At 50.5% G+C, this 25,257-nt stretch overlaps 2 protein-coding genes across 5 annotated transcripts in view; one reads left to right on the top strand and one right to left on the bottom strand.

Moving 5' to 3' along the window:
• The window catches only part of TRPM4 (transient receptor potential cation channel subfamily M member 4), a 34,537-nt gene extending 13,941 nt beyond the window's left edge, over nucleotides 1-20,596 (bottom strand). For 2 of the 4 annotated variants that reach the window (XR_003791145.1, XM_029205661.1), the window contains exons 1-16: nucleotides 20,488-20,596; nucleotides 20,112-20,179; nucleotides 15,760-15,934; nucleotides 15,228-15,408; nucleotides 14,888-15,051; nucleotides 14,499-14,682; nucleotides 9,975-10,036; nucleotides 9,639-9,824; nucleotides 9,311-9,410; nucleotides 6,483-6,595; nucleotides 5,780-6,112; nucleotides 5,467-5,601; nucleotides 2,661-2,790; nucleotides 2,337-2,482; nucleotides 1,145-1,257; nucleotides 708-785 (exon numbers count right to left, since the gene is read on the bottom strand). Coding sequence is in view for 3 of the 4 variants with exons in the window: in XM_029205661.1 (XP_029061494.1) it covers nucleotides 708-785; nucleotides 1,145-1,257; nucleotides 2,337-2,482; nucleotides 2,661-2,790; nucleotides 5,467-5,601; nucleotides 5,780-6,112; nucleotides 6,483-6,595; nucleotides 9,311-9,410; nucleotides 9,639-9,824; nucleotides 9,975-10,036; nucleotides 14,499-14,682; nucleotides 14,888-15,051; nucleotides 15,228-15,408; nucleotides 15,760-15,934; nucleotides 20,112-20,179; nucleotides 20,488-20,511 (2,192 nt within the window). In the remaining variant the exon portion in view is untranslated. Of the gene's footprint in view, nucleotides 1-707; nucleotides 786-1,144; nucleotides 1,258-2,336; nucleotides 2,483-2,660; nucleotides 2,791-5,466; nucleotides 5,602-5,779; nucleotides 6,113-6,482; nucleotides 6,596-9,310; nucleotides 9,411-9,638; nucleotides 9,825-9,974; nucleotides 10,037-14,498; nucleotides 14,683-14,887; nucleotides 15,052-15,227; nucleotides 15,409-15,759; nucleotides 15,935-20,111; nucleotides 20,180-20,487 lie in introns of those variants that run through there. The other 2 variants (XM_029205671.1, XM_029205678.1) reach the window with 2 other exon arrangements.
• A 1,321-nt stretch (nucleotides 20,597-21,917) lies between these two features.
• HRC (histidine rich calcium binding protein) lies at nucleotides 21,918-25,183 on the top strand. Its single transcript, XM_029210910.1, has 6 exons — nucleotides 21,918-23,379; nucleotides 23,458-23,528; nucleotides 24,068-24,136; nucleotides 24,398-24,452; nucleotides 24,926-24,962; nucleotides 25,147-25,183. The coding sequence occupies exons 1-6, from the start codon at nucleotides 21,918-21,920 to the stop codon at nucleotides 25,181-25,183; spliced, it is 1,731 nt and encodes a 576-aa protein (XP_029066743.1).
• The last annotated feature ends 74 nt before the right edge of the window (nucleotides 25,184-25,257 follow it).

The following is a 25,257-nucleotide window of genomic DNA, read 5'->3' as shown; positions in this document are numbered from 1 at the left end:
GTGTTTGCTTATCCCAAAGTGGAGACCACGTGGAGCAGAGCCACAGACAACCCAAAAATGGAGCGTGAATGACAATTAAATCCTCGCTGTTGCCAGACCACTGAGAGTTTGGAATACTTTGTCATTGCAGCATTACTCAACCTAACCTGACTAACACACGTACAACCTTCTCTTTATAGCAAAGAAAGCTGAGGCTCAGGGGTGAAGCCACTTACAAAGGCAAAGTCGGGATTTGAACCCCGCTTTGCTTGACTCAGAGCCAAGCCCCCTAGCACCTCTGCTCTGCAGAATTAACAGAAGATCGATAAATATTCAATTTCATTTGCTTAGGACTGATTTTGCAAACACCTTCATGGGTACCACAGCACAGAGATTAAGAGCAAAGGCCCTGGAGTCAGAAAAAAAAAAATTGGCAAAAGATCCCTAAATGAACCAAATCCACCCGATTCCACTTGCTTTATCAAGACAGAAATACATGTATCATGAAGCAAATTGATTTTCAGTGAGGAACTCCTTGGTGGCAGAACCAAAGTTGAACCAAGCCTTGAGCCTGGCATTTGGGAAACTTCCTGTATTTTCAGCGGCTTCATGAAACCACCATCTCCCGAAGCCCCACTTCTCCCCTCTGGTCTTGCTCCCATTACCTGGTGCTCCTGGAGCTGCCTAGGGTGCCCCCTACCCCCGCACAGTGCTGGTGCTTCACTCACTCGCCAGGCCCTTCCCCACTGATGCCCCTGTCCATGTCAAATGCCAGGTCCTTCTGCATGGGCTCCTCATCTGGCTTCCTGGCATGGAGGGACACACAGAGTGAGAAATAAGGGGAGGGCAGGTGGGAGAGGAACTCTCCAAGCCAAACTCAGTCACCCAGAGACATTGCAGGGAATGAGAGGTATCATCCCAAAGTGACCTTCCCCCCAGAGCCATGGCCAGAGGACAGAGGAATTGCCACTAGAGATACTGCAGAGACCCACCCCAAAAGCTTGCTTCCCACAGCATGCTCCCAGTCTGGGGGAGGGAAAGAGAATGAACAAGGGTGGGGGAAGCACTGGACAGACCAAGTAGAAAGGCAGCCAGAATTCAGCAGGAAGTAGAGACTGATCTCCCCTCCCCTCTCCTCCTGCCAATCTAACCCCAGGGGACTGACCTGAAGGTGATGAGGTTGGTGTAGATGAGTGGGGGGCAAAAGAAGGCGAGAACCAGGGCCCAGATGGGTGTGGTGCTGTCCATCTCCCCCCACCACTTCTGTGTCAGCAGAGACTGTGGGATGTGGGGAGGATTAGGAACATGAATCTCCCCACAGCCCTCTCCCAAAGACCCCAGACAAGGATCAGCCACACTCCAGAGCACAGGGCAAATGCTCACTGTGAGGGCCATAACTACTGGGGGTGGGGGGAAAGGAGTCAAAGGCAAGGAACACCTGTCCCAGATTGTAGTAGAGTTAAACAGCCAACATTTGTTAACATGATATACCAGATACTGGGCTAAGCACTTTACATAGATTAGCTCACTTAACCCTCCACATCTCCAGGAAGACAGTACTAATATTTTCTTCTTTTTCACAGATGGAGCACAGGGAGGTTACAGAAGAGGCAAAAGCTGCAATCCATGAGTTTAACCACCATTCAAAGCAAAGGACTCTGGGAAAGTATTTGAAGTGCCAACAAATCATTCCAAGAAGTGAAATGGGACTTCCTGCTGGGTAGGCAAAACTTCTTGTACTGAGGATGGGACTCTCTTTGCCCCTGTCAGATTTAGATTAATGAGACCGAGAGTGTTTTCAGAATGTCAGGATTAGCAGGATGGCAGTGACTATGGGGGCACACAGGTCTTCCCAAAGGAAGGGTAGGATTTCCTAAACCAGAGTTTGTCTATGTCCAAAACACTAAGTAATTGTCCAGTGACGCAATTTTAATTGTTGAAGCCTGGCAGTGGACACCTCTTAAGGAAATGGGAAGGACTTCTTGTGTGAGAGGTGAGACTTCTTACTAAAGTCCCGGGTATTCCTCTATCTGGAATATAATTTTTTTAGTTCCCTAACCAGGGATTGAACCTGGGCCACGGAAGTGAAAGCACCACGTCCTAAGCACTGGACTGCCAGGGGGATTCCCTGGAATAGAACTTTTTAGGAGGGTTGGCTTTCCCGTGGCAGGGTGTGAGGCTTCTTTTGGGAAGAGCAACCCTTCCAGGAGAAGGCTGGGACTTTCTGGAGAGGGGTTGTCTCCAGGTGGAGAGGCTGGTCAAGACCACAGATTGCCCACCGTGGCAGGGGCTTATCCTCCAGACTTCCCACAGTCCAGCTGAGCACTGTTTGGGATGTTGGTGTATCAGATGCTCACCTGTACCCCATCCTGGGCAAAGAAGGCACGGGCATCAGCCTGCATGGCAAGGTGGAGGCAGGTGGCATCCCCCCAGAGTGGGCAGCGCCAAAGGAGCAGGTGAGCAGCCCGTTCCTCGCTGCTGCGGTAGCATTTTCCAAAGAGGTCTGGGTGCAGGAGATTTATGTGAGAGGGAGGAAAAGTAGTAGGAAGACGGTGTGAGGGAAGAGATGAGGGGATTGAAGGGGAAGAGGCAGAGTGACGAGAGGAGGAATGGGTAGTTTTACAACCCCCTTCATGGCAGCCCCCTGTCTCTGCCCCGCCAGGCACCCATGCCCCACGCACCAACACCCAGCCCCTCAAACTTGGCTGCCAGGTCCTTCCTCCGTGCTGCCTCCTCAGTCTCAGCCTCCAGGCGCCCCAGCACTCGCAGCAACAAACAGGCCCCAAGAGCTGAGGCCACAGAACTGGAACCCTGGAGAGACAGAGACAGGCCTCAAGCAGCTGAGGCAAGCAACAGATACTCTGAACACCTTGGGAGAGAAGAGGGAAGCAGCTGGGGAAGGAGATGCTTGGGGGAGTAAGGGGTTTTAAAAGCTCCTATGGGGAATTCCCTGGTGGTCCAGTGGTTAGGACTCTGAGCTTCCACTGCAGGAAGCATGGGTTAGATCCCTGGTGGGGGAGCTAACATCCCGCATGCCACGCAGCACAGCCAAATAAATAAAGAAGTAAAAATAAAACAAAAAAATAAAAAGCTCCTACATGTACCAGGAAATCTAGAAGGCTACAAACATGACCAAGACTGGATGCATGCTCAGAAAAGACTATGGAAAGCCCTAAGCTTTCACCTCTGGCTCACCTTTAGGCTCAGCAAAAGCAGGCAGTGAAGGCTAAAGCCAGATTGTAAACAGCCTGCCTAAGTGTTAAAAGTCAGCTCCGCAAAGAGCCAACCTGCAAAGTGGAAGGGCTTTATTCCCCCACCCCTGTGCATTTAAGGGAATCTCTGTCAAGTCACTAGCTGACCACTAAGCTAACAGAATGGGATTTCAGTGGCCATACATGACAAAGAATACAGACTTTACAAAAATAGCTTAGGAAAGTCACTGAACAAACAACAACCACCCACAACAAGCAGCAACAACAACCCCTGAAGGGAGGAGTTAAGCTGATTTCCAAAGCTGCCATATTATAATATTCAAAATGTCCTGTTTTCAACAACAACAACAAAAATTATGAGGCATGCAAAGAAACAAAAAAGTATGATCCATTCACAGGACAAAAGAAATTAGGAAACTTAGCCACTGGATTTACTTACTAGAGAAAGACTTTAAATCAACTGTCTTAAATATGCTCAAAAAGCTAAAGGAAATTATGAACAAAGAGCTAAAGGAAGCCAGGAGAATGATGTGTTAGCAGATAGAGACTAGAAATAAAGATATAGAAATTATAAAAAGGAACCAGGGACGTCCCTGGTGGCGCAGTGGTTAAGAATCCGCCTTCTAATGCAAGGGACGTGGGTTCGAGCCCTGGTCCAGGAAGATCACACATGCCGTGAAGCAACTAAACCCGTGTGCCACAACTACTGAGCCTGTGCTCTAGAGCCCACGAGTCACAACTACTGAGCCCGCGTGCCACAACTACGGAAGCCCGCACCCCTAGAGCCTGTGCTCTGCAATAAGAGAAGCTACCACAATGAGAAGCCCGTGCACTGCAACGAAAAGTAGCCCCCGCTCGCCACAACTAGAGAAAGCCCACGCACAGCAACGAAGACCCAATGCAGCCAAAAATAATAAACAAATAAAATAAATAAATAAAAATAAAACTTAAAAAAAAAAGAAACCAAGTGAGAGGGACTTCCCTGGTGGTCCAGTGGTTAAGGCTCCAAGCTCCCAATGCAGGGGGCCTGGGTTCATTCCCTGGTTAGGGAACTAGATCCTGAATGCCACAACCAAAAGCCTGCATGCCGCAACCAAGATCCCATGTGCCGCAACTAAGATCCGGCGCAGCCAAGTAAATAAATAAATAAATATATATTAAAAAATAAAACACGGTGAGATCACACCCATTAGGATGTCAATTATAAAAAAGAAAGAAAGAGACAGAGAGAGAGGAAGGAAGAGAAAAGAGAAAAGAAAATAACAAGTGTTGGTAAAGATGTGGAGAAATTGGAACACTTGTGCATTGCTGGTGGAAATTTAAATGGTACCACCACTGTGGAAAATGGTATGGCAGTTCCTCAAAAAATTAAACTTAGAATTACCATATGGTCCAGCAATTCCACTCTTAGATATGTCCTCAAAACAATTGAAAGCAGGGACTCAAACAGATATTTGTACACTAATCATAGCAGTATTATTCACAATAGCCAAAAGGTCAAAACAATCCACATGTCCATCAACAGATGAATGGATAAAGAAAATGTAGTATATCCATACAATGGAATATAATTCAACCTTAAAAAGGAAGGATGTTCTAATACATGCTACAACACTGATGAACACTTATCTCAATTTAAAAAAAAATCTATTTATTTTTAACCAATGACCGGATGGGCTGAAAATAACCCAGGGCTGAAGAACTCCTGTCAAGATATTTCTTTGACATAAAGATAGGGTCTATCTTTGATCCTATTCGAATACCATGACTTCTTTTTAAACTTCTCAAATGTGTCCCAACACCTATGTCTCGCCAGCTTTAATCCAGGCCCCCATCTTGGCTGCCTGAAGCTTTAACTTCCTACCTGGCATCCTTGCCTCTAGTCTTGTCCCCTTCTGCATTGCAACTACAACAATGCATCTAAACTGCAAGCACAATTATGATGAAATGAATCCCCGTCAGCTACAGATAATGTCCAACTTCCTCATACAAGCAACCACTTTGAAAGGATGAGATTGATGCATATATATGAGCAAGGGTAAATGCCCAATATATATTGTTAATGGAGGAAGCAAGTTACAAGAGATGCATGATATGGGGGGTGGGGGTGGGGAGGAAGAAACAGCACTCGGGGTCATATATCAAGAATGGAGTGGGGTGGGGGACGAGTGATATCCTAGGTCAGGGAATCTTACTGCTCAAGCTTTGGAGTTCGGTAGAAATAAAGGACAGGAATGTAGGAGCAAGTAGAATCAGAGATCAAGACAGCACTCACCATCTCCCAGAAGTACACGGCCATCTGAGCCCTGTTGAGCAGCAGTGCCCAGAGGAGCAGGTCACTCCAGGGTGCCTGCTCCGGGACGGCTTCCAGCAGAAATTCTGAGGTGGCCTTGCCCCACAGCAGAAACGACTGGAGGCGAGGAAGGCGTGGTGAGCGTTGTCTCCGCCCCAGACCTTTCCTGACTCCGCCCCAACCGTCAGCCCCACACCCCGTTCAGTCACACACCCCGTGCTCTGACCACGCCCCATCCTGGCATAGCCCCGCCCCCAGACCCTTTTGTGCTTCCCCCATCCACCCCGTTCCTTACATTTTCCATGCTGCCGTCGCCCAGGTGGGTGCCCCCGGCGGGGAACGTCGGCGCGCACGTCTTCCCCAGCAGCATCCGCAGCACCTGCCCCACCTTAGGGGGTTGTGGCTCCGCAGAGGGTTCAGAGACTGGGCTTTTGTTGCCTGTGCTGTGGGACACCTGGTCCAAAAGGCTGTGGATAAGTGAGTTGGGGGGCGCTGCGTTGTAGAGCTGGGCCAGGCGCGTAGGGGTCAGGAAGTGGCCCAGGCTAAGGCCATGGGAGATGAGCAAGCGCACGAACTCTGGCCGGTCATTCAGAAGGGCGTCCATGAGGGAGGCTTCCAGGTGGAAAGACTGGTGGGGGTGGAATGAATGGGGGAAGAGTTGAGCACAGAGACAGGCAGAAGGCCAGGTGAGGTCAGAGATTAAGGACAAGAGATGGGGGTACAGAGCTATGAGTGACAGATGGATGGATGGATGGTCAGATTGATGGATGGGTGGAGGGATGGATGAGAGGATGGATGGGTGGGCAAGTAGATGGATGGATGGATGGGGAGAGAGGGAACAAGATGGGGACAGATGGACAACCAGAGATGGATGGACAATTAAGAGAAGGCTGGACACGCCATAAAGGAAGATAGAGCCAGATGTCAAAGGAGTCAGGGAGTGGGGGAAATGCATCCCTTTTGTCAGGATCCCCAGTCGCCAGGCCCCAACCCCTCACCCGCCATTGGATATCCCCCCGGAAGAGTTCACTCTGGGCAATGTCCACACGGTTCCAAGCCACAGCCAAACGCAACTCATCCAGGTAAGCTGAGGCTTCAGAGGTCCCACAGGCTGAAAGGGTGAGAAGGAGAGAGGGCAAGAAGTCAGGGGAGGTTGGGAAGATCTGATGAGTGTCTGTATCACTTCTACTTGAGATGCCTGACATTTAAACTCCGTATAAAGGCAGTGTTGTTGGGCAGAGTCTGGGGTCTTAAGAAGTCAGGCTATTACAAGCATAAGGTCATTCAACCCAGGGGCAGAGGTGAATGTAAAACTCTTCAGACCAGTGGTTGAGAGGCCCCAAGACAAGGAAAGGGAATCATTTATTCATTTAACATTTACTGAGGTAGGCTACAGACCAGGCAGTAAGAGGGATGGAGAGAGATTGGATACAGTCCCTGCCCTGAAGGAGCTCATTCCTGGGAAATATGTCCCAGAACCACATAACTGCCCTTAGAGTGATCGGTGCCCTTGGAGGAGGGCATAGAATGTGATTAGAACCCAGGGGAGGCTATAGTCACAGAGGTATGGAGAGACCCAAGGGAGCCTCCTAGGGGATGCACATTGAGGTAGGGCTTTTGAAAGACTAGTAGGATTTGGAAGTGTGCATCTAAGATGAGAAAAGAATCATCAGGGCAGCAGGAGCAGCTTGAGCAAAAGCCTCGGTGCAGGAAAGCACAGGCTATGATGGCAAATGTGAGTCACTCTGGTTTCCTGCAACTTGGGAGTATTTGTGAGGCGAAAAGTAGCAGAAAAAATGTAAACGTTAGCCGGACTTCGGAAGACCTTGGAGGTCATTAAATAGAACAAGGAAGAACAAGTGGCCTTTAAAAATTTGATCGGATAATTTAATGGATCCAAAAGTGTGCAGTCAACCTCGTGTGACCTTGGGCAAGTCACTTTCCCCCTCTCTAAGCCTCAGTTTCTTCATCTGCAAACTGGGCAGACGGTCCTCACAAGAAGGGTTAGAGGATCAGGGGCAATAATGTGTGCCAGCTGCTCCGCCCAGTGCCTGGCTGTTCCTAGACTCTTATGAAGCATTCATCCCCTTCCCTCTTCCTTCCTCACCTGCTGAAACCCCATCCCTTCAACCCTGCCAACACTGAGACTGTCCAGCCATCTCCAGTTTCCCCAGCAGAGTGTGATCACTTGTACTTCTGCAGGCAACAGACTTAAAACATCACCCCCTCAAACCACATCTTAGAGAGCTGCTGTGTTTCCTCCCAGGAGGCTGATGAGTTAACTTCTGTAAAGTAAATCCGATTTGCCCACTGACTGTCATCCTCTATTAAAGGATGTGTCCCCACAAGAAACGGAATCATATCAAGAAGAGTTCCCGTTTATTAGGCTCCCCCTGGGGACCAGGCACTGCCCATCGGCTGCCTCTGAGGCTCACAACACTCCTGCCAGGTATTATCTCAATTTTTCAGAGAGAGAAACTAAGGCTCAGAGAGGGAAAGTCTCTTTCTCAAAGTCACACAGCAGAGTGGGGGCCAAGCTGATACTCAAATTTTAGTTTTATCTGATTCCAAAGTCAAAAATAACTACCACACCACAGAACGTGGTAGATGCAATTGGGGTGGGGACCTGGAACTCAGAACGCATTACAAATTGACACTATGCCTCTTGGGAGTTTTTATCTAAGTGGGTGTTTTCCCTGTAAAACTCTTCTGACACCAAAAATGACCCTCCCCACCCACATCCCCACAGAGCCCTGGGGATCCCCCTTACCACTTATTTATCCCACCTCTGCATCTTACTAACTCCCAATTCTACTGGCTCTTCCAGGCCGCCCAGTTTAAATACCACCTCCCCATTTTTCTCCCCTTTCTGACAGCAGTTCCTCTCCCATGCTTTTGTCTTGAATTTTACTTAAGGTTATGTCCAAACAACCCTGGTAGGATCTGCTATTATCTCTGAGCCTAATCTTTGTTGAATGAATAATGAGCTCCATCCTCAGCCTCTACCAAGCAGCCATTATGCTCCCTACCTTGGTTTTCATCATTCATTCCTCTAGTGAAAAATCAGGAGTTCCTTGCTGGGAGACAGCACTCTGGTTTTTCTCTGATTCCACCACCCCTCAGGGCTTAAAACATATTGGAGGCATATAGGAAAAGTAGAAAGGGTGAGTGGGTGGATAGATGGAAGAATGGATGGATGGAAGAATGATGAGTGGATGGAATTGTTACTAGATGTGTGAATAAACTGGTAAAAGGATGGATGGATGGCAAGATGGATGGATGCTTGGATGGATGGCAGAATGAAGGATGAATGGAATAATGGGTAGATGGAAAGATCAATGTACATATGGCTGGCTGGATGGATAAAGGATGAAAGGATGGGTGGATGGATACAACAAAAGGAAAGCAACGTTGGAACATAATGAAAGTATCTTGGGAAAATTGTCCAAATAGCACCGTGCAAAGCCCCAAAAGGCAATGATAAAAGGAAAAAGATAAAAACGGGCACAGGGCTTCCCTGGTGGCGCAGTGCGTGAGAGTCCGCCTGCCGATGCAGGGGACACGGGTTCGTGCCCCGGTCCGGGAAGATCCCACATGCCGCGGAGCGGCTGGGCCCGTGAGCCATGGCCGCTGAGCCTGCGCGTCCGGAGCCTGTGCTCTGCAACGGGAGAGGCCACAGCAGTGAGGGGCCCGCATACCGCAAAAAAAAAAACAAAAAAAAAACGGGCACAATTTAGATTAGAGAGGATGGATAAAGTGCCGAGGCCAAGAGAGGTGTCCAAAGTTGAGCTGACAATGGGGGAAGTTTTGGGACTCCAAGCCTTACCCTTGACAAGGGCCTTCAGAACTATGGTCTCAAACTCCTCAGGGCCATCATCAGTTGAATAGACCGTCAGCAGCTCCTTCCGACTCATGATCCTCTCCACCTGCAGAACACCAAGTTTTGCAACCCACACCCAACTCCCTGGCCCTGTCCACAGAGATATAGGAGAACATTCCCCTGCAGGACCCGGTAGCCTAGGTGCCTAGCACCCTCTACTCCCAGAACCTAGGGGGGATCCAGGCCCCCAGGCCTCTCCTCCCTTAGGCCCAGGAGCCCAGGTTCCCAGCTCCCTCCCATCTCAGGTTCCAGAGTTGGACCCCCAATGTCATACCTGGGCCTGTAGGACCTCAGGGTCCCCTTTGGGGAAGAAACGTTTAATCAGATCTTGGGCTTCACATCGCCTGCCTCCTCCACTCCCTGGAGCCAGAGTGTAGATCTCTGCCAGGCAGTCTGCAGCTCCCCCAGACCCGGCCACCAGGAGGCAGGGGAGCTGAGCCTGGGTGGCCTTCTCTATCCGCTACAGGACAAAAGGGGGAGTCAGGTTAGGGAAGGAAAGTATTCACACCTCCTGGAGTCTAGATTCCCAGCCCTCTCCTCCCCTAGGACCCAGGAGTACAGCCCCCGGCTACTGCCCCCCCTTAGACCCAGGCACCTGGGCCCTTATTACCTTCAACATCTTTTCATCACCATCAATCAAGAGAAGGAGGACAGGGATGTCAATTCCAGTCCCTGAGGAGAGAAGAGAGCACAGGGCTTGGTCACCTCCCATCAGCCTCTGTCAGCGATGGGAGAGAACCACGTTTCCCAGGAGCCCCCAGGGCAAACGCTGGCTTCTGCCTAATCCTCTCTCCAGAGGCTCAAGAGAACTGTCATGCCTTTGAGGATGTTGGGAGGGGCCAGATCTTGAAGACAGTAATGTTCAATTTCTCAAGGGAGGAGAGGGCTGGGAGCCTGGACTCCTGGGTTCCCGAATGAGGCATGAGTCACTCCTATAACTGATTAACCATCCAGGAGCCAGGAGAGGGTGAAAGTGCAGATAGAAAATAAAGGAAATAAGGAATAGAAAGGACTATCCAAATACAATAAAGATATTTATCAAAGCCCAATAGCAAACTCATGTAAGTTTTTTACGAACTCTATTCCCAATAAAATAAGAACTGAAACAACATTACTACTATTCACACTTATCTGGGAGTTTTGAGCTAATGTAACAATGCAAGAAAATGAAATAATAGGAATGAAAACTTGTACATATATTTTTTAAGCTGGAAGAGACAAAAGTATCTATTTGAAGGAAAGATGATTTATATTCTTAGAAAATTGGAGAGACTCCACTCAAAATAACTAAATATTAATAAGAGAATTTGGTTAAGAGGATTAATACAAAAAAATACACAAAAATAAAAAACTTTTCTACAACTATTATAATATGTATCTTATCCATGTTTTCACAAAAATGATAAAATACCTGGGAATTAATTCATACAGAGAGGTATAATACTTTTATAAGGAAATTGATAAACATTATATAAGAACAAGGCCTGAATAAATGGAAAAACAAATACCATGTTAACCTGTCACAATGTAACACATAAATTCAATGCAGTTTGGAGAAAGAGGGAGGTAGGAGGAGGTTGGCAGTGTTTTCCTGTTTTTTTCTTAATGGAACAAAATAATTTTTAAATTCATATGAAAGAATTAATATCAGAGGAGTTAAGAAATTTTTGAGAAATGACAGTAGGGAGAAACTTTCCCTAATATATATTCAAACGTCTTTAAACTGCTGTAAACAACAACAACAGGAACAAATATATATATATATAATTTTTTTTTTTTTTTTTGGCCATGCTGCACAGCATGTCGGATCTTAGTTCCCTGACCAGGGATTGAACCTGCACCCCCTGCATTGGACATGCAGAGTCTTAACCACTGGACCACCAGGGAAGTCCCAAACAAAATATATTTTTGGCACAGGAATAAATAGAGAGGTAGAAGAGAAAAAGGTTCAGAAATACTTCAACATATAAAGGAACTGAATATACAACTTAAGTGGCATTTCAATTTAGCTGGAAAAAGATGGTTTATTTATTAAATGGACATGAAGAAAATGTGGTTTCCCATTTGGAAGAAAAAAATGTAGACTCCCTATCTCAAAACACCTAAAAATCATTTCCAGATGGATTAAAAGTTTAAACATAGGGCTTCCCTGGTGGCGCAGTGGTTGAGAGTCCGCCTGCCGATGCAGGGGACACGGGTTCGTGCCCTGGTCCGGGAAGATCCCACATGCCGCGGAGCGGCTGGGCCCGTGACCCTGCGCGTCCGGAACCTGTGCTCTGCAACGGGAGAGGCCACAACAGTGAGAGGCCCCCGTACCACAAAAAAAAAAAAAAAAAAAAAAAAAGTTTAAACATAAAAATATAAGATATTAAAAAAGAAGACTTAGAATATTTGTATAGCATTGGAGTGAAATGGACCTTCCTAAAAAACCAAGGGAAACCAAGGGGCTATAAAAGGAACAACAAATATATCTAACCACATAAAAATGATAGAATTTTTATGGAAGTAGACACCATAATTAAAGTATCTTCTAAAAATTTTACATCTAACAGTCAAAGCGTTACTAAGGACAGGATACAAAGAATTCTTACAAAAAGACAAGAAAGAAATAACCCAATTCAAAAATGTGCAAAGAATATGAATAGACAATTCATAATTGAGGAAATCTGATTGGCCAACAAAATATGTTTATATCTTTTAATAGTGGTTAGATAAATTAAAAAATCAAATGAAAAGTGGCATGTCACTTTTTACCCATCAAATTTGCCAAAAAAAAAAAAATTTAAACCAAGAGTATCCAGAGCTGGTTAAGACTGGACAGAAAAGGAAACTCTCACACATTCTCGATGAGAGTGAAAACTGCTACACACTTTAAGAAAGTGATCTAGTACTATCTATTAGTATACACACAGAGCAATCTCACTTGCGGGATCTACTGTATAGAATTTAAAACACCTGGATGTAATTATGGATGTTCATACAAAGATATTTATTCAGCATTGTTTGTAGTACCAAACACTGATAGCACTTTAAGTATCCACCAATTGAGAAAAATTTAAATAACAGATGGTACAACCATTACCAAGGAATATCATACAACTATTAAAAGGAGATACAAGAGAGAGAAGTTTGTACCTAAAAGGGATGGTTATAAGAAAGTGATATGTATATGTATAGTATAAAAGAGAGAAAGGAACACCACTGAGCATAGCATAGGATTTTATAAGCATAGACAAAGATATAAAAGGATTAACTCCAAACCATATAACACAGATTACCCCAATAGAAGGGATTGGAGCTGGAAAGGGAATTTTCTAACGTCTTTTTTTTTTCTTCTTTGACCAGTGGGTTATTTACAAACTACAGTTCAGGCAATGCTATGAATTTCCTTATATACCTTCGCATAGTTTGATTAGTTCCAATAAACACATATCAAAGCTGCCATAAAATATTATGTTGAGTGAAAGAAGCCAGTCTCAAAAGGTCATCTATTATATTATTCCATTTATTTAGCTTCTGGAAAAGAGAAGATTAGAGTGATGGAAAACAGATCAGTGGCTGCCAGGGGCTGGGTGCAAAAGGAATGCCTTCATGGTAACAGAACTGGTCTATGTCCTGACTGTGGACATGAATCTCTACATATGCCTAAATTCACAGAATTATACACCCCAAAAAAGTCAGTTTACACCCCAAAAAGATAATTTTAAAAATAAGATTAAAGTTGCCAAAAAGCTAAGTAAAGTTTAAGAATTAAATGGGGGAGTTCCCTGGTGGTGCAGTGGTTAAGAATCTGCCTGCCAATGCAGGGGAAACGGGTTCAATCCCTGGTCCGGGAAGATCCCACATGCCGTGGAGCAACTAAGCCCGTGCACCACACTACTGAGCCTGCACTCTAGAGCCCACAAGCCACAACTATTGAGCCCTTGTGCCGCAACTACTGAAGCCCATGTGCCTAGAGCCCGTGCTCCGCAACAAGAGAGGCCACCACGATGAGACGCCTGCACACCGCAACGAAGAGTAGCCCCTGCTCGCCCCAGCTAGAGAAAGCCCGCGCACAGCAACGAAGACCCAATGCAGCCAAAAATAAATAAACACTTAAAAAAAAAAAGAATTAAATGGACACTTTTTAAAATACAGGAAATGTTTATAAAGAAGCAGGTTTCTGTTTAGTTGACTTTCTACATTGGACATTTCTTTCTGTTTTAGTGATTTCTGCCCTGTCTTTATTATATCCTTGCTTCTACTTTCTCTAGATTTGATTTGCTCTTCTGTTTCTAGGATTTTTTTTAATTGGAGACTTAAATCATTGATTTTCAATCTTTCTTTTCTTTTCATTTTAGGTAAGCATTTAAGTCTACAGATTTCCCTCTAAGTACTGCAGTAGCTGCATCCCCAAAGTGTTGGTATGTCATAACATTATTATCATTCAGTTCAAAATATTTTCTAGCTTCTTTTTTTTTCCTTCTTTGATCCATGGGTTATTTACAAACTACAGTTCATGAAATGATATGGATGAATCTCACAGAAATAATGTCGAATATGAGAAGGCAGAATTTAAAACATGGGTTTGGTGTGATTGTATTCATATGAAACACAGTCAGAACTACTCTTTGCTGTGACAAGCAGGATAGGGTGGCTCTTGGGTGTGGGCAGAAAGCTTCTGGGGGCTGGTATTACTGTTTCTTGATCTGGGTGCTGGCTGCATAAGTGGATTCAATTTGTTAAAAATTCATCAAGCTGGGCTTCCCTGGTGGCGCAGTGGTTGAGAGTCCGCCTGCCGATGCAGGGGACGCGGGTTCGTGCCCAGGTCCGGGAAGATCCCACATGCCGCGGGGCGGCTGGGCCCGTGAGCCATGGCCGCTGAGCCTGCGCGTCCGGAGCCTGTGCTCCGCAACGGGAGAGGCTACAGCAGTGAGAGGCCCGTGTACCGCAAAAAAAAAAAAAAAATTCATCAAGCTGTCCACCTTTCGGTATTGTAGATTTCAAGATGATTTTTTCAAACACAGCAAATGATGGGAGGAGGCACTTGACCATAGGAAACTCCCCCTGGCCGCAACCCCCAAATTCCTACCAGATCTGACCACTGGGATCCTGAGCCTTGGGCTGTGAATCCCCAGTGGAAGGAGCCACTCACCTCCCACGCCCGTCTTCTGTTGGGCAAGGTAGGACTCGAAGCCCAAGCGGAAGCGGTTCTCGCCGCCCAGGCGGCCGTGGGTGCCGTCGTCCACCAGAAGGAAGGCCGAATAGTTGTAGTCGAGAGCAAACTGGACCCCATCCTCGGGGTCACCGCGCCACCGGTACCTCGCAGGAAACGAGCCCTGGGGGACAAGTGGCCAGACCAGGGAGTCTTTCCATCAGGGCCAAGAGGACAGACACCCAGCCCCGTTCTCCCTCAGACCCGGAACTACAGGTCCCCAGCCCCTCCTCCCTCATACCCAGGAGTCCAGGCCCCCAGCCCCTCCCCCCTCAGACCCCAGACTCCTGGCCCCCACCCCCCTCCTTGTCCCAGACCCTGGGTCCCACCTTGGGGTTGATGAGGGTGTCTCTATTCCGAACCACACCCCAGGGGGCCACGCCCATGGCCACCACCTTGTTGCCCCCAGTCCTGGCTGTCTGGTGGTCCCGCACTGCCACACCCACATGCCGTCCAATGCCCTTGTGCAGCCCTCCGGTGACAATCCAGGCCCCTACACAGCGATACAGACTGGTGGTGAGGTCCAGAGACACACAGGCGTGCAGAGACAGACAGAGACTAGAGAGTGAGACAAAACCCCACACACAAAGACAGAATTCCAGGGAAGTGAGGGAGATGGGGGGGGGCAGCCGGCCCCGGCCCAGGAGGCAGATGCCCACCCTCAGTCACCTGTGTTCTGGGCAGCCCGCACCAGCCCGCGTCGCAGCAGGTCCTGCAGCCAACTCTGGAGGGTGGGGCCCCCCGACCCCCCCAGCACTGACACCACCAGGTTCGGGGCCTGGAAGCCCCATATGTTTGTGACCAGATTATAAACTGTAGCTGGATCCGTGCGGTCAGAGAGCCGGAGGAACTGTGGACACACAAGAGGAAGGGACACGGGGAGGGGGACAGAGAGAGAGAAAGGGACAGAGACGCAGAGAGAGGAGCACAGAGATGGGGGAGGGGGGACGGGGACAGAGACCCAGAGGGGAGGGATGGAGACCCAGAGAGAGGAGGCCAGAGACCCAGAGAGAGGGGGACAGGCTTAGAAAAGACAGACACGGGTGGAGGGGACAGGGATCCAGGAGAGGTGAAGATAGGGATGGGTAAATGGGGAGACACAGCGTTCAGTTGGGATACCCCCAGACCCTGGCTCCGGGAGCCCCTGAGGCATGCAGCCCCACTGGTCAACCCTGGCCCTGCCCAGACATGCAAGCCTCACATTGCTGGCCTTGCGGCCGGCACCCAGGAAGTCCAGGTCTCCGAAGGCATCTGTGGGCTTCTCCGTGGTGTGCAGGTCACTGTCCCATACGGTCACCACGGCTGCTCCGAATGCATCCTCCACAGCCACTGATGGGTGGGCACACCGGGGTTGCCCACACTGGCACAAGGTCCCCCTGAGGGGGGAGGGGAAGGAGGAGGATGAAGCCCAGAGGCGTCCGCACCGACCCCAAGCATCCTGTAGAAATGTCCATATTTCTGCATCTCCCTCCAGAGGAGCTCACAGTCCATACTGACCCTGGCACTGGCCCTCCATGTTTCTGACCAGCCTGAGGGAGAGACTGGGGCAGAACAACCACAGTCACCTCACCCACCAGCAGGAAGCCACAGTGGCTCAAGAGCACCTGAGCAGGGAGGTCTGCATACCAGACCCCACACTCACTGTTGCCTTCAGGGCCTGAAGTGGAAAAGTGCAGGGGGCCATTGGGGATGTCCTTGCTGCCCCCAGTTCAAACATATGATATTCACATGAAAAGGAAAATCAAGAGAGTGATCACAGAGCACGCATGCACTAGAGGCCAAGGCAGCTGTGTGACTTTGAGCAAGTAGTTTCATCTCTCTGAGCCTAAATTTCCACATCAAATGGAAAGACAATGATAGCCCAGTCTACGTCATAGAACTGTGAGGGGCCAACGAAATAACACAACATTTCCTAAAATGGGGGCAGCATACCAGATCCGGTCTCCGTGAACTCCACACTGAGCTTTAAATAACCTTGAACAACACAGTGAGAAAGCCATTCCTTTTTGAGCTCTCCTGATTACTGTCAAGGAGAGAGGATCAGCTGGGTGCTAGAATGTTTTTAATGCCTAACTCTTTACTTTTTCTTTTTAACAGAGAAAAGCTGGCCTCAGACTCAGAAAACTGGGCTGGCAACAGCATCCACTTAGACGGTAAATACTTTTTACCTGGTTTTCATTGTGATTGTCTTTTATGGCTTGTTTCTTTCTCTTTGTGGCAAATGGAACAGATTTTGCATTTATGGTGATCACATATGAAACTTCTTTCCCCCTAAATAAATACGCAAGTATCCCTTGTTACCTAATGGGATTGGCACCTGAGTTTAAAAACAGCAAGCCACACAGGTTGGGAGATGAGGGATTTATTTGAAAATGTATCTAAATCTCTTTGGTCCCTGATTCCAGAAGGGATTCAAATATCGGGGGAGACCTGCATTTATGTAAACAGAGTGAGCCATGATTTAAGGACTAATTTTATGGAAAGAATAGCACAGGTGGTCCATGGATTTGACAAGAGTTGTAAAGTCACTAAAAGAATGGCCAACAAATCCAAACAGAATATACCAGCTCCTGGCACAGTGAGAACTATAGGATACACCCCTCCCTCTTCCTGAGTCTACCTCCAGGGTCCTGGCATGCCTCAGTTTACCCACTTGATCCTTTCACCTATCTCAACCCCGTCCCTGGACCCCCCTCATTCCTGTCCATCTACTTCCCACGAGCCCTTCCTGGCAAAATTTCTTCATGGAATGTTCCAGAACCTGAACTGTCCAGTACAGTAGCCTCTAGCCACACCGTGCTCCTTATAGTCAAATAAATTAAAATTAGATACAACTAAAAATTCAGTTCCTCAGTTGCTCTGGCCACATTTCAAGTGATCAGGAGCCACATGTGGCCAGTGGCTGCCTTACTGGATGTGGATATAGAACATTTTCACCATTGCAGAAACTTCTGGTAGACAGCACTGGCAGACTCCCCCTCTGTCCGTCTCATCTCCTACCCCCCTTTCTCTGTGTGGCCACTGAAAACGAAATTGTTCCCGATAAAATCAGCAATTACCTGCACATCCCCGAATACAATGGCTCCTATTCAGGTCCCATCTGACTCCGACAAAGTAGCACTGGTCATATCTAAAAGGCTGATTCTAGAAAACCTTTTCCTTGGCAGAGCACACCCGTTCCCCTGGCTGCTCTGTCTTTGCCTCATCTGTGGCTTTCTCTTCCTCTGTGCCTCCCTTGAGTGTAGGTGTTCCCCAGAGCCAGGACCACATGCCTTCCCTACATGGGTCTCAAACTCAATGCCCCCAAGGGCCAGGCAGGTAATTACGTAAGAGAAAGAAGCATCAGGTGGAAAATTATAAGCGGATGTGCCGGAGGCTGTGCTGACTTGAGGCAGCATGTCTGTCTTGAAGCATTCAGAGACAAGTTTTTAGCAATCCTTTCTTCCGTGGAACAAAAAAAAGAAAACATCAGCCATAGAATTGCCAGTTTGCAACCTCCTCTGATTTTACACTTTCTTCCCCCCATCCTACTTCCACTTCAGTTTCCATTACCACCTACAGCTAGGACTTCTCAAATCTTGGATGGAAGTCACAGACCTTTCCTGAGTCCCTGAGCCAGGTTTGCAATGCCCCTGGCTCCCCCAGGCCCCTCCCACACACGAAATCCCACTCTGAGCTGGGCAACATTTCCCAAACCTACTCATGCACCTGGGTTCCCATCTCGGGGACAAGCTCACTGTTTCCCAGGCCCCAGACCAGATGTCTGGGCCCATCCTCCCCTCTCCCCTCTCACTCTGCAAATCCATCGGTCCCCAAGCTCCTGCCCCTGAATCTTTGCCCTGTCCCCACCTCTCTGTGTCCCCTTAGCCCTGGCCGGCCTCAGGCCTGTTCTCCTCCCACCTGTCCCTTGCCCAGCCTCTTCCCCAGCTTCCTGAACTCCTATTCATCCTCATGTGGCCCTCAGGGCATCTTTCCACACCCAGAGCTGACTCTGCCCCTCCCATGGCTCCCCGGAACACCAAGACTCGGTCCCAACCCCTCGGGGTGACATTTGAGGCTGTGTGACTACTGGCCCTGCCCTCCTGCTTGATATCCTCTTTCAGATGCTCTCTGCACCTTGAACTCTGCCCCATTTGCAAGCCACATAGTCAATAGGGGGCAATTTATACTTGTTGTTCCCACTCCTGGAATCCAACCCACCTTCAACTGTCAAACTCCAACTTTATCACCTTCCAATGTCACCTCATTAGTCCCTCCTCCTACAGAAGCCATTGGTGACACCCTGTGTCCCCTCCCCGGACTTAACCAGATGCCTCCTCTTGGCTCCCACTGGGCCCAGTGGCTGGTCCTTTGCAGCTCCCATCTCCTTGCCTTACAATCATCTTCCTCCCACCAGACCAGAGGTTCCTACACTTCCTTGGCCGCCCTTCCCATCAGTAAAAGTTTTTGAGCACCCGCCCCCAAATAACATATATGTTTATTTATACATAATTCAAGCCATCCTGCACTAATATAGTCATAATAAAACACACACTAAATTAGGAACGTTGACATTTCCCATACCCCAAAGATTGCCTTGAGGACACTAGAAAGCTAGAACCCACTTGAGAGACCATCACTGAAGGCCAGGAGCTCCTAATGGTGGCCACTCCCCACCCCTCAGCCACCCAGCACAAGCACAGGCCCTACACATGCTAGTAATTGCTACCTTCCGGTGGTTCCTACGGACATATTTTCCAGTGATTACTACGTGCTGGGCACTGTTTCAGAAATATCACAAGCAGTAACTTGTTTAATTCTTACAATATCCGCAGGAAATGGAGCCTGCTTTTTTGTTTTTTGTTTTTTGTTTTTTTTTGCGGTACGCGGGCCTCTCACTGCTGTGGCCTCTCCCGTTGCGGAGCACAGGCTCCGGATGCGCAGGCTCAGCGGCCATGGCTCACGGGCCCAGCCGCTCCGCGGCATGTGGGATCTTCCCGGACAGGGGCACAAACCCGTGTCCCCTGCATCGCATCGGCAGGCGGACTCTCAACCACTGCGCCACCAGGGAAGCCCTAGGGCCTGTTTTTATGCCCAGATGATAGATGAAGCCCAGAGAAGTGAAATGATTTGCCCGAAGCCACACAGCACGTGTCCCAGCTGAAATCTGAACACTGGCAGGGCCTGTGCTCTTGAAAATAATGCCCCCTTGGAAGTGCTGAGTGAGAGTTTCTTGGAGGAATGAACGAACAAGTGAATGGATGAAACAGAGACAGCCAAGAAAGAAAGAGAAAGTGACACCAGGAGGCAGAGACACACAGAAGGGACACGGGGAAGGAAAAAACCAGAACCCAGCCCTGGGTCTTGAACACCGAACCTGAGCGGGAGGATGGGAAATTGGAAGTGTTTGCAGACTGACCCAAGCCCTCCCCGAGGTAGAGAGCCACCAGGGAACGCCCTTGGGAGTATCGGCTCTGACTGGGGAAGGGAAGGAACCGAAAGGCGAGGTCTGCGGTGGGCGGGGTCAGCGGACCCGGGACACTGTGGGGTCTGTCCCCGGGGCGAACTCCTCACCCCGCATCTGTGGGGTCAACGATGAAAGTCGTGCACGTCTTCTTCTTGAAGATCTTGGGGATCCAGCTCTGGAGACAGGAACAAGGAGTGGTGGGGTGGATCCAGTTAGGTCCTATGGGTCACGGAGTGACCCACCCGCGCCCTAGCCGGAGATCCAGGAGTCCGGGACCCCAGTGCCCTCCTCTCCCGGACTCAGGAGACTCGACCCCCCCCACCCCCCCACCAATCCGTCCCCAAGGACCCTGGAGTCCGGGCCCCCAGCAACTCCTTCCTTTGTCTGACCCAAGAATCTGGGTCTCAAGCACCCTCCTCTCTGGAAACCAGGAGGCCAGGCCCTAGCTCCCTGTTCCCTCAGGCCTGGGTCCGGCTGCTGTACCTGCTCCTTCTCTGCACCCACCATGCTGCCGCAGCCACAGAAACCTATCCGACTCCCGGCATTCGATCCACCTACCCGGGTTCTAGATGCGCCCTGAACAAACCGGATCCGCCACTTCCCAGCCCAGCCTTGGGCGGGGCCAGGTCTGGGGGGGCGGGGAATCTCGGAGAAGCGTAGAGCGGGAGGCGGGGCAGAGGGTCGGACAGGATCCAGAGAGAGGCGGGCAGGGACCCAGGGAGAGGGGGACAGGAACCCAGGGAGAGGGGGATAGAGACGCAAAGAGGAAATGCCAGCGATGAGAGAGAGGGCACACTGACCCAGGTCGGGGGATGGGGGGCGGGAAACACTAAGACTTAGGCGGGGGCAGAGAATCAGAAAGGGGGAACAGAGATTGGGGGGGCGCTACACTGACCCAAAGAGGGAGAGAGAAAGATTTAGATGGGTGGCAGACACTCAGGGTGAGAGGGAGAAGGGGACAGAATCCTCAGGAGGGGGGCAACAGGGACCCTGAGAGAGAGCTGGTGAAGAAACAATGACAGAGAGAGGGAGACCCATAAAGAAGGATGGGAACCCAAAGAGCGAGCGCGACAGTGACAGGATGAGGAGTGGGAGGTACTGCTATGCGGACAGGCAGGGCCACATGTCTCCTGCTGACTCTCTGACAGGGACAGCTGCGGCCTCCTGGGTAACCTGAGCCCCTTGCCCCCCCTCGCTGTATTTATAGCCCTGGCCTGGCGCCATCCCCTGCCCCCAGATCTGAGTTCCAGGGACAGGAGGTCATGGGTACGTGTGCTGGAGCAAAATTCCTTTCGCGCCATTCCAGGGCTTCCATATTGGCATCCACCTTCTCAGCAAAGTAGCCCATTCTGGCCAGAAACTCCCCATAATCTAACCCCCAGTCCTTCCTTGGCAGGGGTTTCTCCCCTCAGATACATCCCTCCTGCTACCCTCCCCCATGGCCCAGGCTCCCCCCAAATTGGCCTACTAAAAATCTAGCCATTGTCTTTGCAGCTGCCAAACATGAACTTGTTGGCAACCCAAAGTCAAATCCCTTGGCTCCCCTCTCCTGGCCAAGGAGAGACCCCTTCATCCACCCCCTCCCCAGCTGGGAGGGGGAGGAGCAGGAGGGGAGGGGCAGGTGGGGACTGACCCAGAATAACTCGGGGCTGAGAGTAAATTTAGCCACAGAGAGGGGAGGGGAGAGACCCTATTGGCTGGGAAGTGGGAGGGAGGGCCGGAGAGGAGGGTAAGGGGCTCTGGAGACTGCCTCAGAGGGCCTGGCTGTGAGGGCCAGGGGACAGAGGCCGAGAGAGACACAGCAAAGGAACAACACAGGGAGAAAGAAACAGAAGGAGCCCAACATTCATCCACATAGCCATAGCCACAGTGGGAGCCAGCCCTGGGAGAAGCTCTGCTGCCTGTCTGTCCCCATGGGCCACTGTGGGCCATGGCTGCACACTTTTCTCCTCTGGGCTGCAGTGGCCAGCCTGCTTCTCCCCACTGCTGTGACCCAGCAGCTGAGAGGGGCTGGGCTGGGGCCCAGCAACTGGAACGACAATGCAGGAGCTTCGGGGCCCTCAGAGGACTCATCGGGCAAGTTTGGCCACCCCACGCACAGCCATAGAGGCCACGGAGATGAGAACAAGGATGTTTCCACGGAGAGTGGGCATCATTTCTGGGGCCAGGGAGACCACAGAGAAGAGGATGAAGATGTCTCCAGAGAATCCCAAGACCATAGGTACCAAGGCCACAAGGTGGGAGACGAGAACGCCTCTGATGAGGAGGAACATACAGAGCATGCTCAGCAGGCCCGTGGGCACGGAAGCCATGGGAATGAAGAGGCGGGTGATTCAGCTGAGCACGGGCACCACTTCCCCAGCCACAGGAGCCATGGCCGTCAAGATGAGGACGAAGACGAAGTTGTGTCCAGTGAGCATCACCATCATATCGTCAGGCATGTACACCGAGGCCATGGAGAAGAGGAGGATGAAGAAGAGGAAGAGGAGGATGTCTCCACTGAGTATGGACACCAGGTCCACAGACACCAAGACCACGGGAAGGAGAAGGATGAAGATGTCTCAGATGAACACCACCATCATGGCCCCAGCCACAGACATCAAGGCCACAGAGACAAGGAAGATGAGAGTGAGGATGTGTCCACTGAACACTGGCACCAGGTTCCCAGACATACCCACCATGGCCTTGGAGACGACGAGGAGGAGATCACAGTCAAGTTCAGCCACCATGTTGCAAGCCACCAGCCCCAAGGCCACAAGAGCACTAAGGAGGAGGACTTCCCAGAGGAACATGAAAGAGCAGTCCGTGGCCATCACCACCGCAGAGTCCCCAAGGAGGAAGATGAGGACACTTCTGCCAAGCTTGGCCACCAGGCTCCCAGCCACAGGCAGCAAAGCCACAGAGATAAAGGGACTGGCCACAGAGGGTCCATCAAAGAGGAGACTAGCCACCAGTCCCCAGAACACATGGGGGTAAAGGATAGAAGCCATTTAAGGGAGAGTGATTCTGAGGAGGAAGAGGAAGAGAAGGAAGAGGATCACAGCTCCCATGAAGATGATGAAGGTTCAGAGGAGGGAGGAGAAGGTACCCACCATGGCAGCCTGGACCAGGAGGATGAGGAAGACAAGGAGGAAGGTCATGGCCTCAGCCTGAGCCAGGAGGAGGAGGAAGAGGAGGAGGAAGAAGAGAAGGAGGACAGGAGGGAAGAGAGGGCTGAGGTTTGGGTCCCACTGAGCCAAGACCACCAGGAGGAAGAAGATGAGGAGGAGGGGCTGGAAGAGGATGAGCTCCCCTTCACCATCATCCCCAACCCACTGGCCAGGAGGGAGGTGTCTGGAGGTGCCTCCAGTGAAGAGGAGAGTGGTGAGGACATGGGTAAGTGATCTGACTGGATGATGGGGGTGGGGAGGAGCGGAGTCAACCTGGGTCACTGCTGCCTTCTTGTCCCCACAGATCAGCAGGATGCCCAGGAGTATGGGAACTACCAGCCAGGGTCCCTGTGTGGCTACTGCTCCTTCTGCAAGGTATGTCCGCAACCCAGCTCCACCCACCAAGCTGTTCCTAGAGTTTGTTCCTGGGCTCTGGTGTGCCTTGGGAGGGCCCTGAGCAACGGGCCCGAGTAAACAAAGACACTTCTGGGGCCAAGTCGGGGACAGACTGGAGGCCAGGAGGCTGGGGAGGAGCCTGGGATAGTGGTCCAGGAAAGAGAGGGTGAGGCCTGAGCTGCACTTGCAGATGTGGGGACAGGGAGGAGGGTTCAAGGCAGAACCGAGGGAGGTGGGACAGGACTGGAGACTGACAGGCTATGGGGAGAATAGGAAGAGAGGGGGTGAAGAGAGTACCCAAAGGTCCAGCCCACAGTGACAAGGGGACGTCGGGGCGCCTTGCAATAGGGAAATGAGGGGGTGGGAAGCAGGTTAAGCAGGTTGGAGGAAGATACTGAGCTCAGTGTCAGAAGTAATGAGGCTGAGAAGTTGGGGATATGTCCAGTGGGCAGGGTGGAGGACTGGCGGGTGGCTCCCAAACGTCCCTCCCTGCCTAACCAGGTTCCTCTGGTCCCCAGCGATGCACTGAATGTGAGAACTGTCACTGTGACGAGGAGAACATGGGAGAGCACTGCGACCAGTGCCAGGTGAGACTTCTCCCAGACTCAAGGATCCACCAGGTTTCCCGACAGCCCGGGACCATCTGAGCACCCCCAGCCCCAAATCTTCTGCCCTCAAACTGACCTAACCCCTTACCCCTGATGCAGCCTAGACTCCAAACCCGATCCTGCCTCTGACCTTAACCTCCGCCTAGCTAGCCTCCTGCCCAAGTACGGCCCACGCCCCATCCTAACACCGCCCCTGACCACCTCGTACCGCTCATTCTCTCTCCCCACCCCCGCCCCCAGCACTGCCAGTTCTGCTACCTCTGCCCGCTGCTCTGCGAAACTGTCTGCACTCCGGGTGAGCATGGGTGGGGCCCAGAAGAAACCTGATGAAGGGGCGGGGGCCTGGTGGGTGGAGCCAACCTGAGGAGCAGGCTGGAAGGTTGTGGGCGTGGCTATGTGCGGAGGCGTGGCAAAGGCTGGGACTCTGTGACGAGCGGGAGGAGCACGGAGGGGCGGGGTCGGGCAGAGGGAAGGTTGGGGATAGGTGCCAAAACCTAAGAGGTTCGGATTGAGGGGTTAGCCTAGAACCAAGAGGTTGGGGCCAAAGCAAGTGGAATTCGAAGGACGCGGCGGGGCGTGGGGCTATTGGAGAATGGGAACACTTAGAACACTTAGAGCCAGGAGGAAGGGAGGAGTCGCTGTAGAAGGAATTAGTTTGGGGGAAGGAATCCAGAAAAGGGGGCGGAGCTAGTCCTGGTCCTGGACTGAGTAAAAAGTGGCCCCCAATTTCACCCGTGGTGTACCCCTCAAGCCTCTTCTCTCCCACAGGAAGCTACGTCGACTATTTCTCCTCGTCCCTGTACCAGTAAGTGTGTGGAGGGGGGATGTTTAAGGGCCCCGTTTAGAAAGGTGCTGTCCCGCTATGAATTATTGGACAGCCCTGAGCCTCTAGTCCCCCCTTGGTGAAATGAGCAGGTTAATGATCTCTAAGCGCCCTGGTGTGAGCTTTGGACACTTCGGCTGTCCAACCTCTGCGTCCTTCTCTCCAGAGCCCTGGCAGACATGCTGGAAACTCCGAAACCCTAACCCAGACACACGGCTGCGGCGCAGATACATCTCCCTGGCCCTCCAACCCCTTTCCACGGGCCATATTTATTTCT

Source organism: Monodon monoceros, unplaced genomic scaffold, assembly GCF_005190385.1.
Source record: "Monodon monoceros isolate NGI ecotype Baffin Bay Population unplaced genomic scaffold, NGI_Narwhal_1 Super_Scaffold_10, whole genome shotgun sequence".
Lineage (NCBI taxonomy): Eukaryota > Metazoa > Chordata > Mammalia > Artiodactyla > Monodontidae > Monodon > Monodon monoceros.
Note: the sequence above shows the minus strand (reverse complement) of the source record. Positions and strands in the feature narration are given on the sequence as shown.